The 13,804-nt window shown below is 46.0% G+C and overlaps 2 protein-coding genes across 3 annotated transcripts in view; one reads left to right on the top strand and one right to left on the bottom strand.

The window, feature by feature from the left end:
- MFAP3 (microfibril associated protein 3) overlaps positions 1 to 10,568 on the bottom strand; it is a 31,131-nt gene extending 20,563 nt beyond the window's left edge. The window contains exons 1-2 of the mRNA XM_089682818.1: positions 10,391 to 10,568; positions 2,421 to 2,831 (exon numbers count right to left, since the gene is read on the bottom strand). Coding sequence (XP_089538944.1) covers positions 2,421 to 2,703 — 283 coding nt within the window. The 5' untranslated portion in view covers positions 2,704 to 2,831; positions 10,391 to 10,568. The remainder of the gene's footprint in view (positions 1 to 2,420; positions 2,832 to 10,390) is intronic.
- Positions 10,476 to 13,804, top strand: part of FAM114A2 (family with sequence similarity 114 member A2) — a 60,037-nt gene continuing 56,708 nt past the window's right edge. The window contains exon 1 of one of the 2 annotated variants that reach the window (XM_089682815.1): positions 10,476 to 10,633. The gene's annotated coding sequence lies outside the window, so the exon portion shown is untranslated. The remainder of the gene's footprint in view (positions 10,634 to 13,804) is intronic. The other variant, XM_089682816.1, reaches the window with a different exon arrangement.

Raw genomic sequence — 13,804 nt, 5'->3', positions numbered from 1 at the left:
ATCACAGCAGAGCGGAGAGTGAGAGGCAGTACAGGTGATGTGAAGGGGGCCAGAGCTGCAGGGTGCTGTGATGTGAGGGGGGCCAGAGCTGCAAAGGGCTGGGATGTGAAGGGGACCAAAGCTGCAGGGGGGCTGTGATGTAAAGGGGGCCGAAGTTGCAGGGGGGCTGTGATGTAAAGGGGGCCGAAGTTGCAAGGGGGCTGTGATGTAAAGGGGGCCGAAGCTGCACGGGGGCTGTGATGTAAAGGGGGCCGAAGCTGCACGGGGCTGTGATGTAAAGGGGGACAAAGCTGTACGGAGCTGTGATGTGAACGGGGCCAAAGCTACAGGGGGCTGTGATGTGAAGGGGGCCAAAGCTACAGGGGGCTGTGATGTGAAGGGGGCCAAAACTGCAGGGGGCTGTGATGTGAAGGAGGCCAAAGCTGCAGGGGGCTGTGATGTGAAGGAGGCCAAATCTGCAGGGGGCTGTGATATAAAGCTGTGCCAAAGCTGCAGGGGGCTGTGATATAAAGCTGTGCCAAAGCTGCAGGGGGCTGTGATATAAAGCTGCGCCAAAGCTGCAGGGGCTCTGATGTAAAGCTGTGCCAAAGCTGCAGGGGGCTGTGATGTAAAGCTGTGCCAAAGCTGCAGGGGGCTGTGATGTAAAGCTGTGCCAAAGCTGCAGGAGGCTGTATTGTAAAGGGGGCCAAAGATGCAGCGGGCAGTTTTGTGAAGGGGGCCAAAGCTCCAGGGGGCTGTGATGTGAAGATGGCCGAAGCTGCAGAGGGCCATGATGTAAAAAAGGCCAAAGCTCCAGGGGGCTGTGATGTGAAGATGGCCAAAGCTGCAGAGGGCCATGATGTAAAAAGGGCCAAAGCTGCAGGGGGCTGTGATGTAAAGGGGGCCAAAGCTGCAGGGGGCTGTGATGTGGAGGCCAAAGTTGCCGGGGACTGTGATGTAAAGGGATGCCAGAGCTGCAGAGAGCTATGATGTAAAGGGAGCCAAAGCTGCAGGGGGTTGTGTAATATGAAGGGAGGCCAGAGGTGCAGGGGGCTGTGGTGTGAAGGGGCCACCACCATGGGGAGGTGCTGCGAATGGGTCAGTGCACACCATTGTGAAGGGTGGTTCAGAACACTACTGTGGAATGGAAACTGTGATATGAAGGGGGGATTGTGATATGCAAGTTGTGATATGCAAGGGAAATTTTAATTCAATACCCCATACTCTAGTGAATTCTCTAAAGGGCTATACAGAGAACTCTCTCAGTAAGTACTTCCACAAAAAAAAAAAAAAAAAAAAAGCTCTGAAGACTTAGTAGTGGGTCAAAAGCTTTGATGCCTATAGTTCTGTAACTATTTCCTCCGTGCACAAAAGTTCACTTAAAAGTCATATTCATCAGGATATCTATTATTGAGTGGCGCATGCATCTGAGGTTACTCAGGGATTACCAAACTGGAAAAGATCTAAGAATTGCTTCACTAAACACTGCCTTGTTAAAGGCATTTTCTACCTTTTACAAAAATTAATAAATGGACCCATATTTATTAAAGTAGGTCTTTAGTCAGTCAATTAGCTAGAATACTTCAAGATGGCCCCTTTTGCAGGTATAGCTATGTAAAACATTGTAAATAAGTGCCTATACTATGTAAACTCCAGTAATACATGGTCTGACCCTGCTCTGCACATGCTCAGTTGCTCTCTAGTTTTAGGCACTGTGCTGAAAACGTAGAGGCCAATCTAATTAAGCCTAAAGATTCACTGCTGCTCAGGGGCCCTGGGCTGCAGTGAAAAAACAACTTGACGCAAGAAGCAGGAACAATGCTGGAGGCAATTTACAGCACACGCTAATTTTAGTAGCATAATAAATGTGGAATGTATGCTCCTTGGTAAAGAATATTATTTTGTTATCAAGTTGTTATGAGTAAAGTACCACATTAATTAACGGTGGATTGCAGATGCAATGCTCAGGTTCCTGCAGACTACTCTCCCAGCTTCAGGTCCATACTGAGGTCCAGACCTTCAGTTACTAGGCTAGAGGAAATATCACTGGACTACAAAAAAACAAAAAAACAGGGGATAGCCATTATCATTTAGCACCAAAAAAGGTCCAATTTGTCCAAATACAATAGTCAGCAGGGGAAATGTCTCCATGCATGCGATTTAGCTCTGATGGTGGAATCAATTGATTTGTCTCCTTCAATCTGTGCGGGTGAATGAAAGAAATCTAAACATGTATGGCTAACTTTAATCTGACAATGAGCATGAGTACCATATTCCAGCAGTGTACAGCTCAAACTAGTATCTGACTACACCCATAGTGAAGGAATCTATTTTGAGTTGTGTTTCAAAGAGACAAATATCTTATCTAAATTTAAAAGAAAACAAAACAAAAGCAGAAAATGTATCATGAGGATGAAGAGCAGAGTTTTATTTCACCTTACCTCCTTCCACCTCTCCAAGCGGGTGTCCTTTAGAGTTAAACCACATGACGTCCCCATTCTGGCTGGCATTAAGGTTACACTCTATGACTGTGCTGCTTCCTTCTTTGGCTATCTGGTCTCGATGGGCTGGAGAACTTGCAGAGATCTGAAACTGAGCGTGCAAGGAGGCATTGTGAAGACTAAGGACCTGTGTGAAATTTTCCCTGCTCTGTGCAATGCAAAGGACAGTGCACAGCAGGAAGAAAAGGGTCCTTGAACAAAGGCAGGAAAGAGACCTTCCCATCTGGTCAAACTAAAGACATCGATTCCAGGGGCAGATGTTTCAAAGGCAAATATCCATTGGCAGATCTCTCATACGACGCTAAGCAGTTGACTTGTGGGTTTCTCCAACATATTTGTACAGCTCCATCCCTGTTAAAGAAAAAATAAAAGGGTTTTAAAGACCATGTAAATTACATTACAACAAAGTATTCTTGGTCAAACCACATACTTGCACCAGGAAATGGGTGCAGTGAAAAAACAAGTCACACAAAAGCTAGTTAGACCAGATGAGACCAGACTTGATCACGTCAGCAGTTTTATTGTGATCATCAAGTGACCGTCTGCAAATGGCTGAAATAGCTCTTGAAATATGAAAATGTATGCAGGTGCTTTGGTGTCATTCAAGAGAAGCATAGTTTTACTGGTTGTTCGTTATGAATCACTTGCACTTGATTTTTGCAGCTGGAAAGCTAAAACAACCAGATTTAATAAACACACTTGTCACTGTCCAGAAAACTCATGGACAGAATATTAATTAAAAAAAAAACAAACAAAAAAAACACAAATCAAGCATGTCTGAAAAATCTGCAGAAAAATGAATGTTTTTAAGCCCAGCTGACACTAGTGTGCATTTGCACGGGCACTGCCCGCGTTTCATGCTAGAAGCTGCATGCACCTTTTCCGAAATGCATCTGCAAGGAAACCACATGGTCATTTTGACGATATCATTTCCCCATGGTTCAGGCACCCATGATTGTGTTGCGGGATGAGATGCATAGGGATGCCATACGCAAGACAAATGAAATGCGGCTGCGGGTATCACAGAGATTTCCACACCTGCAACCAGCCTGCACCGTGCGGGCTAGTGTGAACCAGGGGCAAAAAGGGTTTTTTTTCCCCAAGGTATCACACCTAACTTGCACAGGACAAAAAGGGACATAAGTAAAGGTAAAATGTTTTTTTCCCCATTTTGGATGGAAGAGGGAGTAGCAAACTCCAGTCACAGGGTTTTCATCTGTGTCTCACTGGGGAGATTTACCTTCACCTCCTGTTCTGTAGAAACAGGAAGTACCCTCTAAGTCAGTTGTCACTGGATAATATGTCCCATTGGAAGATTTCCTCCTTATTCCTGTTCTAGCAGCGTTTCTAAATTTGCTTTTCTCCCTTATGCAGGCCATAGATGGGGAGAAAACCGGCCGATTTTTCTTTAAAAAAACGAAAAATCGGTCGTTCAAGCGGCCGACGTTACCAGGAATGGTAAAAAAAAAAAAAAAAAAACCCACCGATTTTCATCCGGTCTACAGCCGGCAAAAAGTGTCCCTGCAGAGAGCTCCACTATTTCTTTGACAGTGCTTTGACATTTATAGCGGCTGCAACAATGTATCTATTTGTATCCATTTCGGATACAGATGTTTTTATTCGGAAACAAATAGATACATTGTTGCAACCGCTATAAATGTCAAAGCACTGTCAAAGAAATAGCAGAGCTCTCTGCAGGGACACTTTTTGCCGGACTGGAATTCCTCTTCTTCATCCTCCTCCTCTTCTTCATCCTCCTCTTCTTCTTCATCCTCCTCTTGCAGGTCACTGCTCATGAGCAGATTTTTTATCGGTAAAAAGATCGCCCGATTTGCCCATAATTGCCGCGAAAATCGGCCAATCGGCAGATTCGGACGATCTTTTTACAACTTTACCGATAAAAAAAATTTGCCAAAATACCGAAAAATGGCCGACCTATTCACTAACGATCCGAAAATCGGACGATTTATTTTCGGCTGAAAAATCGGCCGATTTTCGACCCATCTATGGCCTGCATTACTTTTAGTCCCTGTGATTGTTTAGCTGCTTTGGACATCAAAAGAGGCCCTGAGGGTCCAGTAGAGCCCTGATGTCTTGTTAAAACATACCTATCACCTGCCTCTTGTGATTGCAATAAACTTATAAGGAAAAAAAATTAAAAATGTGTAAAAAAACAAAGCAAGTAAATAAAAGTATAAAAAAAATATATATATATATATGTAAAAAGCACCTCCATCCCCCTGCACATAACAGCATATGCAAACTTGCATACAGGTCCTGCATGCATATGTAAATAGCAATTACACCACAGATATTGTTGTGGACAACAGAGTGAGAACAATAATTCTCGATCGATCTTTCATGATTAACACTACACTGATAACCTGTAAAAGCATCATCTTAGAAAAAGTTTAGGTACCACAGTCTGTCACTATTCCACGAGCATGCACAATTTTAAATCTTGACACATTTGGTACCTATTTACTTGATGCCACCACATCTTTTATATTTTACCAAACAACTGGGTATTATGTGTTTGTGTGCACTAAAATTTATTCAGGGCCTTTTTTTCAGAAAATATATAATAATTTCGGGTTCTAAGACATTTTCTAGCAAAAAATGTTGACTTTAACAAGTGTGAAAAATTAGAAAATTGCCCTGGACAGTAAATGCTTAAATGAGTTTCTTGAAGAGCACCTACTCCTAGTAATATAGTGTCTGAGTTTATTTCACATATAACATAGGAATACTAATACCAACAGGCATTCTACTAGGGGTGTGTCTAAGTGTGGGTTACCTAGATGATCATGGCACACAGTTACAAAGAAAATGTACATCAAAAACTATTTAAAGACAGAGACTTGAGCACATAGAATATTACTACCATAAATGTACAGACTTTAACCCCTTCCCACTAACTGTGCACATTTATGCAGCCTTGTGGAAGTGGATTTTTATCCAAGGGGCTGAATATACACAATACTGCCAAAAGTATTGGGAAACCCTTACAAATCATTGGATTCAGGTGTTCCAATCACCTCCACGGCCACAGGTGTATATAATCAATCATATAGGCACGCAGACTGCTTCTACAAACATAATAGAAAGAAAAAAAACCACAGAAGTTATCTGTTACAATTCACCACCAAATAAAAGCCCAATTTGTCTTGAAAAAAACAAGGTATGATCCAATCTCTTCCATGGCCACAGGTGTATAAAATCAAACACCTAGGCATGCAGACTGCTTCTACAAACATTTGTGAAAGAATGGGTCGTTCTCAGGGCTCAGTGAATTCAAGTGTGGTACCGTGATAGGTTGCACCTCTGCAATAAGTCCATCTGTGACATTTCCTTGCTACTAAATATTCCACGGTCAACTGTTAGTAGTATTATAACAAAGTGGAAGCAACTGGGAACAACAGCAAATCAGCCATGAAGTGGTAGGCCATGTAAAATGAAAGAGCGGGGTCAGTGCATGCTGAAGCACACAGTACGCAGAAGTTGCCAACTGTCTGCAGAGTCAATAGCTAAAGACCTCCAAACTTCATGTGGCCTTCAGATTAGCACAACAACAGTGCATAGAGAACTTCATGGAATGGGTTTCCATGGCCGAGCAGCTGCATCCAAGCCTTACATCACCAAGTGCAATGCAAAGTGTCACATGCATTGGTGTAAAGTACGCCGCCACTGGACTCTAGAGCAGTGGAGACGTGTTCTCTGGAGTAACAAATCATGCTTTTCTGTCTGGCAATCCAATGGACATGTCTGGGTTTGGTGGTTGCCAGGAAAACAGTACTTGCCTGACTGCATTGAGCCAAGTGTAAAGTTTGGTGGAGGGGGGATTATGGTGTGGAGTTGTCTTTCAGGGGTTCGGCTTGGCCCCCTAGTTCCAGTGAAGGGAACTCTTAAGGTGTCAGCATACCAAGACATTGTGGACAATTTCATGCTCCCAACTTTGTGGGAACAGTTTGGGGATGGCCCCTTCCTGTTCCAACATGACTGCGCACCAGTGCACAAAGCAAGGTCCATAAAGACATGGATGAGCGAGTTTGGGGTGGAGGAACTAGACTGGCCTGCGCAGAGTCCTGACCTCAACCTGATAGAACACCTTTGAGATGAATTAGAGTGGAGACTGTGAACCAGGCCTTCTCGTCCAACATCAGTGCCTGACCTCACAAATGCACTTCTGGAAGAATGGTCAAACATTCCCATAGACACACTCCTAACCCTTGTGGACAGCCTTCCCAGAAGACTTGAAGCTGTTATAGCTGCAAAGGGCGGGGCCAACTCAATATTGAACCCTATGGACTAAAACTGGGATGCCATTAAAGTTCATGTGCGTGTAAAGGAAGGCGTCCCAATACGTTTGGAAATATAGTGTATCTCAATACCTACAACTCTACTATACCTTCCGCGCTCAGTTCTCTCAATCTACCCCGTTGATCATCCAATCAGCCCTGGAGGAAGTCCTCAGATCTCATTGCGCTGAGAAACCCGCTTCCCATCTCCTTCCTACCTGCTCTAGACAGCTTGAGGGACCGATGGTCGCGGGACGTGCCAGCGCTAGATAACAACGATTGGGATGACTGGGACTTCCCCTTCCAAACCTTAGTTACTTGAAGAGACCATTTAATCCATTTTAAATTTGTCCACCGGGTGTATTAGACTTCATAGGATGGATCCCTTGCACTCTCTGGTGATGTGGAAGTGTCCTGGGAGATTTCGCTCATGTGTTCTGGCACTGTCCGAAGATAGTCGACTTCTAGAAAGCGGTGATGTCTCTGTGCAATAAACTGATCTCGGTTCCCCTACAACCCTCCATATCGCTCCGTATATCGGGCTTGATTGTCAACTTTCTACCTATGGTAGCTGAACTCACCTTGGTTAGACTACTTTTATTCTATGCAACGAAGACCGTAGCATTGAACTGGAAAAAGCCTGCCCCCATCTCTCACATTCTGGAAATGGTTAGTCAATCACTTACAGCTCTATAAAGAAACCTACATAAATAATGGCTGTCCCAAAAAATATGACAGAGTGGTCCAAATGGCTGGCCAAGCCTTTTACTGCTTCAGATATGGCTGCAAATTGAGTAGTTCTCATCTCTAGGGTGTCTCTGCGTTTCTTTTGGTCTTTAGGGCATCCCAGACTCTCTAATTTTATGTACTGTCTTGATACTCCTTACTGATCTGTGTAGTCTTCAGGTCGTGGTCATGGCCACCTTGGCTTCTTTAATTGGCCATCCATGTAACCCTCCCCTCTGTCATTTGCTTGATGTTTATTCCTGCATTGCTCCGCCACTGCGAAGGTATGGTATATGTGAACCACTGTTCGTTGTTTTTTGTTCTTTATGTACAAAATGCCGTATATCTTTAATAAACAGGTTTAAAAAAAAAAATTTAGAAGTGCCCCCATTCTCCGCACAAAGGCATACGTAGGTCACGCACACATAAACAGTTCTCACACCACACATGTGAGGTATTGTCGCAAATGTCAGAGGGAGAGCAATAATTCTAGTACCAGACCTCAAATGTAACCAGTAAAGGCTTTAACGCGTCACCTCTGGATATTTATGAGTGCCGTACTTTGTCGCCATTCCATGAGCAACTTTAAAATGTGAAATGTTAGGCATATATTTACTTGGCGAAACATAATCTTTTATATATTACCAAACATTTGGGTATTCTATTCAGGGATGCACTGAAATTTCAGCCACCAAAATAGCATTTTGCTGAAAGGAAAAATTTAGCCAATACAGGGGACTGTGTGTACTGCAGATGTTGGGGGGGGGGCGGTGTAGAAAGGCAGGAGAGGAGCAGTGTATACAGTGACTGGCTGTCACTGTATGTCAGTGCCGGTATTTAAATGTAGTTACCGGCTTTTTTTTTCTTCACTTCACTATAGCTCAGAGAATTAGCTGTCACTTTCCCCCCAGCTAAAAAACAATGTTTCCTTTTAGTTTCTTTCCTCAGATTAAAGTTTCCTTTAGCTCTGGGGAAGTGACAGCTAATTCTGTGAGCTTTAGTGAAGAAAAAAAAGCCAAATCGGCACTGACATATAGTGACAGCCAGTGAGGGAGCCTCTCTGTATATACTGCTCCCTCACTGTATACACTGCTCCTCTCCTGCCCCCACCCCCTCCCCCCTACAAAGAGGACCTGTCACTCATATGCTATCACATAGGGGACTATCGGTCCCCTATGTGATAGCAATAAAATCATAAGTTAAAAAAAAAAAATATATATATACATGAAGGTAGAAATTAAAAAAAAATAAAAAATTGAAGCCTCCCAACCCCCACATACGCAGACATTTTGTTTCGGTTTTCAGCCACATGAATTTTCGGGATCAGTTTCAGAATTTTCATTTTGGTGCACCATTAATTATATTGTATTTTTGTGCATTAAAATTGTGTTGGAAAAAATCACTACGCAAATAGTGTGCAAGAGAAAACAAATTGTAACACCCGCCATTTTATTCTCTAGCATTTCTGCTTAAAAATATAAAGTTTGGGGGTTCTAAATAATTTTCTAGAAAAAAAAAATGGATTTTCACATGTAGGAGAGGAATGTCAGCATTGGCCTGGGGGTCAAGTGGGTAATATCAGTGTGTTTTAGGTAGGATAAAAAAGCAAAATGCGCACCATTGCTTCTGGGCGGTACTACGGGTGCAAATAACGCACACATAGGTGGTATTGCCACGATCGTCAGGAGCAGGGGGAACTTAGTTAGAATTTTTTGGTGATAGCTGTTTTTTTATCCTATTAACATAACCTAAGTAAAAGAAACAAAACCAACCCCAAACTCTTCCTAAGGGCCTCAGCCATAGTAACACAAGGTATGCAGAGGATGGATGCACTATGTAACTATAGGCCAGTGATGACAGGCCTTCTGCACCCACAGCCCGGCGTCCTATGTGGTAATCACAGCCCGGCGTCCTATGTGGTAATCACAGGGGCCACAGCCCGGCATCCTATGTGGTAATCACAGGGGCCACAGCCCGGCGTCCTATGTGGTAATCACAGGGGCCACAGCCCGGCGTCCTATGTGGTAATCACAGGGGCCACAGCCCGGCGTCCTATGTGGTAATCACAGGGGCCACAGCCCGGCGTCCTATGTGGTAATCACAGGGGCCACAGCCCGGCGTCCTATGTGGTAATCACAGGGGCCACAGCCCGGCGTCCTATGTGGTAATCACAGGGGCCACAGCCCGGCGTCCTATGTGGTAATCACAGGGGCCACAGCCCGGCGTCCTATGTGGTAATCACAGGGGCCACAGCCCGGCGTCCTATGTGGTAATCACAGGGGCCACAGCCCGGCGTCCTATGTGGTAATCACAGGGGCCACAGCCCGGCGTCCTATGTGGTAATCACAGGGGCCACAGCCCGGCGTCCTATGTGGTAATCACAGGGGCCACAGCCCGGCGTCCTATGTGGTAATCACAGGGGCCACAGCCTGGCGTCCTTCTATGTGGTAATCACAGGGGCCACAGCCTGGCGTCCTTCTATGTGGTAATCACAGGGGCCACAGCCTGGCGTCCTCCTATGTGGTAATCACAGGGGCCACAGCCTGGCGTCCTCCTATGTGGTAATCACAGGGGCCACAGCCTGGCGTCCTCCTATGTGGTAATCACAGGGGCCACAGCCCGGCGTCCTATGTGGTAATCACAGGGGCTACAGCCCGGCGTCCTATGTGGTAATCACAGGGGCCACAGCCCGGCGTCCTATGTGGTAATCACAGGGGCCACAACCCTCATCTTGTCACAGTGCAATCGAAGGCAAAAGTCATGGCGTTCCTTCTCCTTACGTCACTCCGCTCCAGTATTGGACTACACTCTATCTGCCAGGATAGTAGGGGGGCAGCACTGCTCCACACTGGTACGCTATACTGGAGAGACCTCCCCGGGACTCACCTGCTGAGCACACAAGTCCCCACAGCCGCATCCATACACCTCCTCCGCCCAGCTGAGACACCTCCCGGAAGCGGAGCTTTGCCCGACATACCACTTCCGGGGCAGGCTGGCCGCTTCGCTGACCTCAGTGGTGTTGGGTGACTGGAGCTGTCAGTGACGTGGCGACGTGTGCTCCCCCATCAGGTGACGTAAGCGCGGAGGAGAACTCCGGACAGCTGGTGCGCCTCACACAGGTAACGTCAGGTACGTCCACCTGCTAGAGAACTACGAGTCCCAGCATGTCCAAACATCCTGTGCCACGCACTGACCTGCTTCCATTGTCTTCTCTCCCCTCTGAATGTGTCATGTGTAACGTATGCTGGCTGTGCATGGAGAAGATCGTGTCACTGTTGTTGGTCGTGTATTATATAACACACTATATTGACAAAAGTATTGGGCGGCTGCCTGTACACGGACAGCAACTAGAATACATCCCAGTCTTAGTCTGTAGGGTTCAATATTGAGTTGGCCCGCCCTTTGCAGCTATAACAGCTTCAACTCTTCTGGGAAGGCTGTCCACAAGGTTTAGGAGTGTGTCTATGGGAAGGTTTGACCATTCTTCCTGAAGCGCATTTGTGAGGTCAGGCACTGATGTCGGGGGAGGAGGCCTGGCGTGCAGTCTGCGCTCTAATTCATCCCAAAGGTGTTCTATTGGGTTGAGGTCAGGACTCTGTTCAGGCCAGTCAAGTTCCTCCACCCCAAACTGGCCCATCCATGGCTTTATGGACCTTGCTTTGTGCACTGGTGCGCAGTCATGTTGGAACAGGAAGGAGCCATCCCCAAACTGTTCCCACAAACATGGGAGCATGAAATTGTCCAAAATGTCTTGGTATGCTGACGCTTTAAGTGTTCCCTTCACTGGAACTAGGGGGCCAAGCCCAACCCCTGATACACAACCCCACACCTTAATCCCCCCTCCACCAAACTTTACACTTGGCACAATGCAGTCAAGCAAGTACCGTTCTCCTGGCAACTGCCAAACCCAGACACGTCCATCGGATTGCCAGAGAGAGAAGCATGATTTGTCACTCCAGAGAACAAGTCTCCACTGCTCTAGAGTCCAGTGGTGGCGTGCTTTACACCACTGCATCCGACACTTTGCATTGCACTTGGCGATGTAAGGCTTGGATGCAGCTGCTCGGCCATGGAATCCCATTCCATGAAGCTCTCTATGCACTGTTGTTGTGCTAATCTGAAGGCCACATGCAGTTTGGAGGTCTTTAGCTATTGACTCTGCAGACAGTTGGTGACTTCTGTGCACTGTGTGCTTCAGCATGCGCTGACCCCGCTCTGTCATTTTACGTGGCCTACCACTTTGTGGCTGAGTTGCTGTTGTTCCCAGTTGCTTCCACTTTGTTATAATACCACTAACAGTTGACCGTGGAATATTTAGTAGCCAGGAAATGTCACAGACAGACTTATTGCACAGGTGGCAGCCTATCACAGTACCACACTTGAATGCACTGAGCTCCTGAGAACGACCCATTCTTTCACAAATGTTTGTAGAAGCAGTCTGCATGCCTAGGTGCTTGATTTTATACACCTGTGGTCATGGAAGGGATTGGATCATACCTTGTTTTTTTTCAAGACAAATTGGGCTTTTATTTGGTGGTGAATTGTAACAGATAACTTCTGTGTTTTTTTTTCTTTCTATTATTAAAAGGGAAACTGGACCAAAATCTTAAAAAAAAATGTGTTTTTAATTTAGCTGTATATTTCTTGCTGCCACCATAACGTATCACCAAAGGACAACCCAAAATAAATTCTCCTGATGATCACAGCATTACCACAGATTTGTATGGTAGTTGTTGTTTGTACCCCTAGTAAGACCCAGAAACAATGGTGCATACTTTGTTTTTTCTATCCGACCTAAAACACATTGACACTGATAATAATTTTAAAAATGCTTAAATAAAAAAAAATCCTGCCCCAAATCGACCTTTGACCCTTACTTGACCCTAACACTAAGGGCTCGTTCACACTTGATTGTTTTACCAACTCTTGCCAAACGCCCCTATAGCGTTTGGCAAGCGTTGGTCCGGCGTTTGCGGAGCATTTTTTAACGCTCGGCAAATGCCGCATGTGCGGTTCAGCGGTGGTTTGTAGGCGTTTGCCGAGCGTTAAAAACGCCCCACAAATGCCTATAATGAAGTTTGAATGTTGTTACCGCTCCGCAACTGCGTCGCGAACGCCGGCCTGGCATTTGCAGGGCGGCACCATAGACTAGAATAGGAGGCTTCAACGCCTCCTGACTCGACCAGAGGTGTCCATTTTGCCGCGACGCTACTTCTACCGTTAGAACAGCACCATGTACTGCAATGGGCAGAATTGTCCGAGGCGTTTGGGAAGCGGTAAAAACGCTTCCCAAATGCCTTTCTGCTGCTTGCTAGCAAGGCTAGTGTGAACGTAGCCTAACTCTGGCACTGACCTAGATCTAACCTTAATCTAGGTCTTTCTGTCTATCTTTCTTGGGAGAAAGATGCAATGTATCTCTCTCGCATTCAGAGGGGAAAAAAAAAACACAGGTGCAGGCTGCACAGAGACTGATCGCTGTGATAGACAATCACAGCAATCAGGTGACGTGGAACGGGGAGTTCCAGGCAGGGGCGGACTGACAACTCATGGGGCCCCCGGGCAATAGGGGATCATGGGGCCCCTGTGTCCTTGCTCAAACTCAAAAAAGCCTATGAAAAAGGTACCAGGGGCATCTCATGGGGCCCCCTACTGACCCTGGGCCCTCGGGCATTGCCCGAGTTTCCAAATGGTCAGTCCGCCCCTGGTTCCAGGTCTCAACTGTTAGTACGGGACCTGGGGCTCCCGGTGACAGCCCGATCTTTGTGCTAGAAGCGCGCTGTGCAGCATGCTCCCAGCACACAGACAGATACACATATATGCAGCGCAACAGAAAAAAAGCTGTGAGGCCGCATACATGCGTACGGTTGGCGTGAAGGGGTTAAAGAACTACTGACAGTTTGCAGATTATGTAACTGATGGTAATTAAGACCAGCTCTGATCTGGCATATAGAGATACTTCAATACTTGGAGTCGGCCATGTTTGTGCTGGGAACCTATCATGTATATAACGACATTGTGCACAGGTCTCTACCCGCTGCCCCATTCAGTAATCAGACAGGAGATAACCCAGACCGAGGCTGAATGTAAACAAATGGAACCCCCCCCAAATATGACCATGCCCATATATGGGAAGTGATGAGTCACAGGAAAGGCACACCTGATGGGAAGTGTCCATGGCTGCAGCACCTGTTAGGTGGGTGGGGTTAGTCTCATTGGGGGACTATAAGACTAGTTTCCCATTGGGTCCACATTCCTTTTTAATGTCAGCAGTGCACAAATCCCATAGCTAAGGCTGTCAAT

This window comes from Staurois parvus, unplaced genomic scaffold (genome assembly GCF_062004578.1).
Source record: "Staurois parvus isolate SC_StPar_1 unplaced genomic scaffold, SC_StPar_1.0 ptg000298l, whole genome shotgun sequence".
In the NCBI taxonomy this organism is placed as follows: Eukaryota; Metazoa; Chordata; class Amphibia; order Anura; family Ranidae; genus Staurois; species Staurois parvus.
The sequence above is the reverse complement of the archived record's forward strand: the minus strand, read 5'-3'. Positions and strand labels throughout refer to the sequence as shown.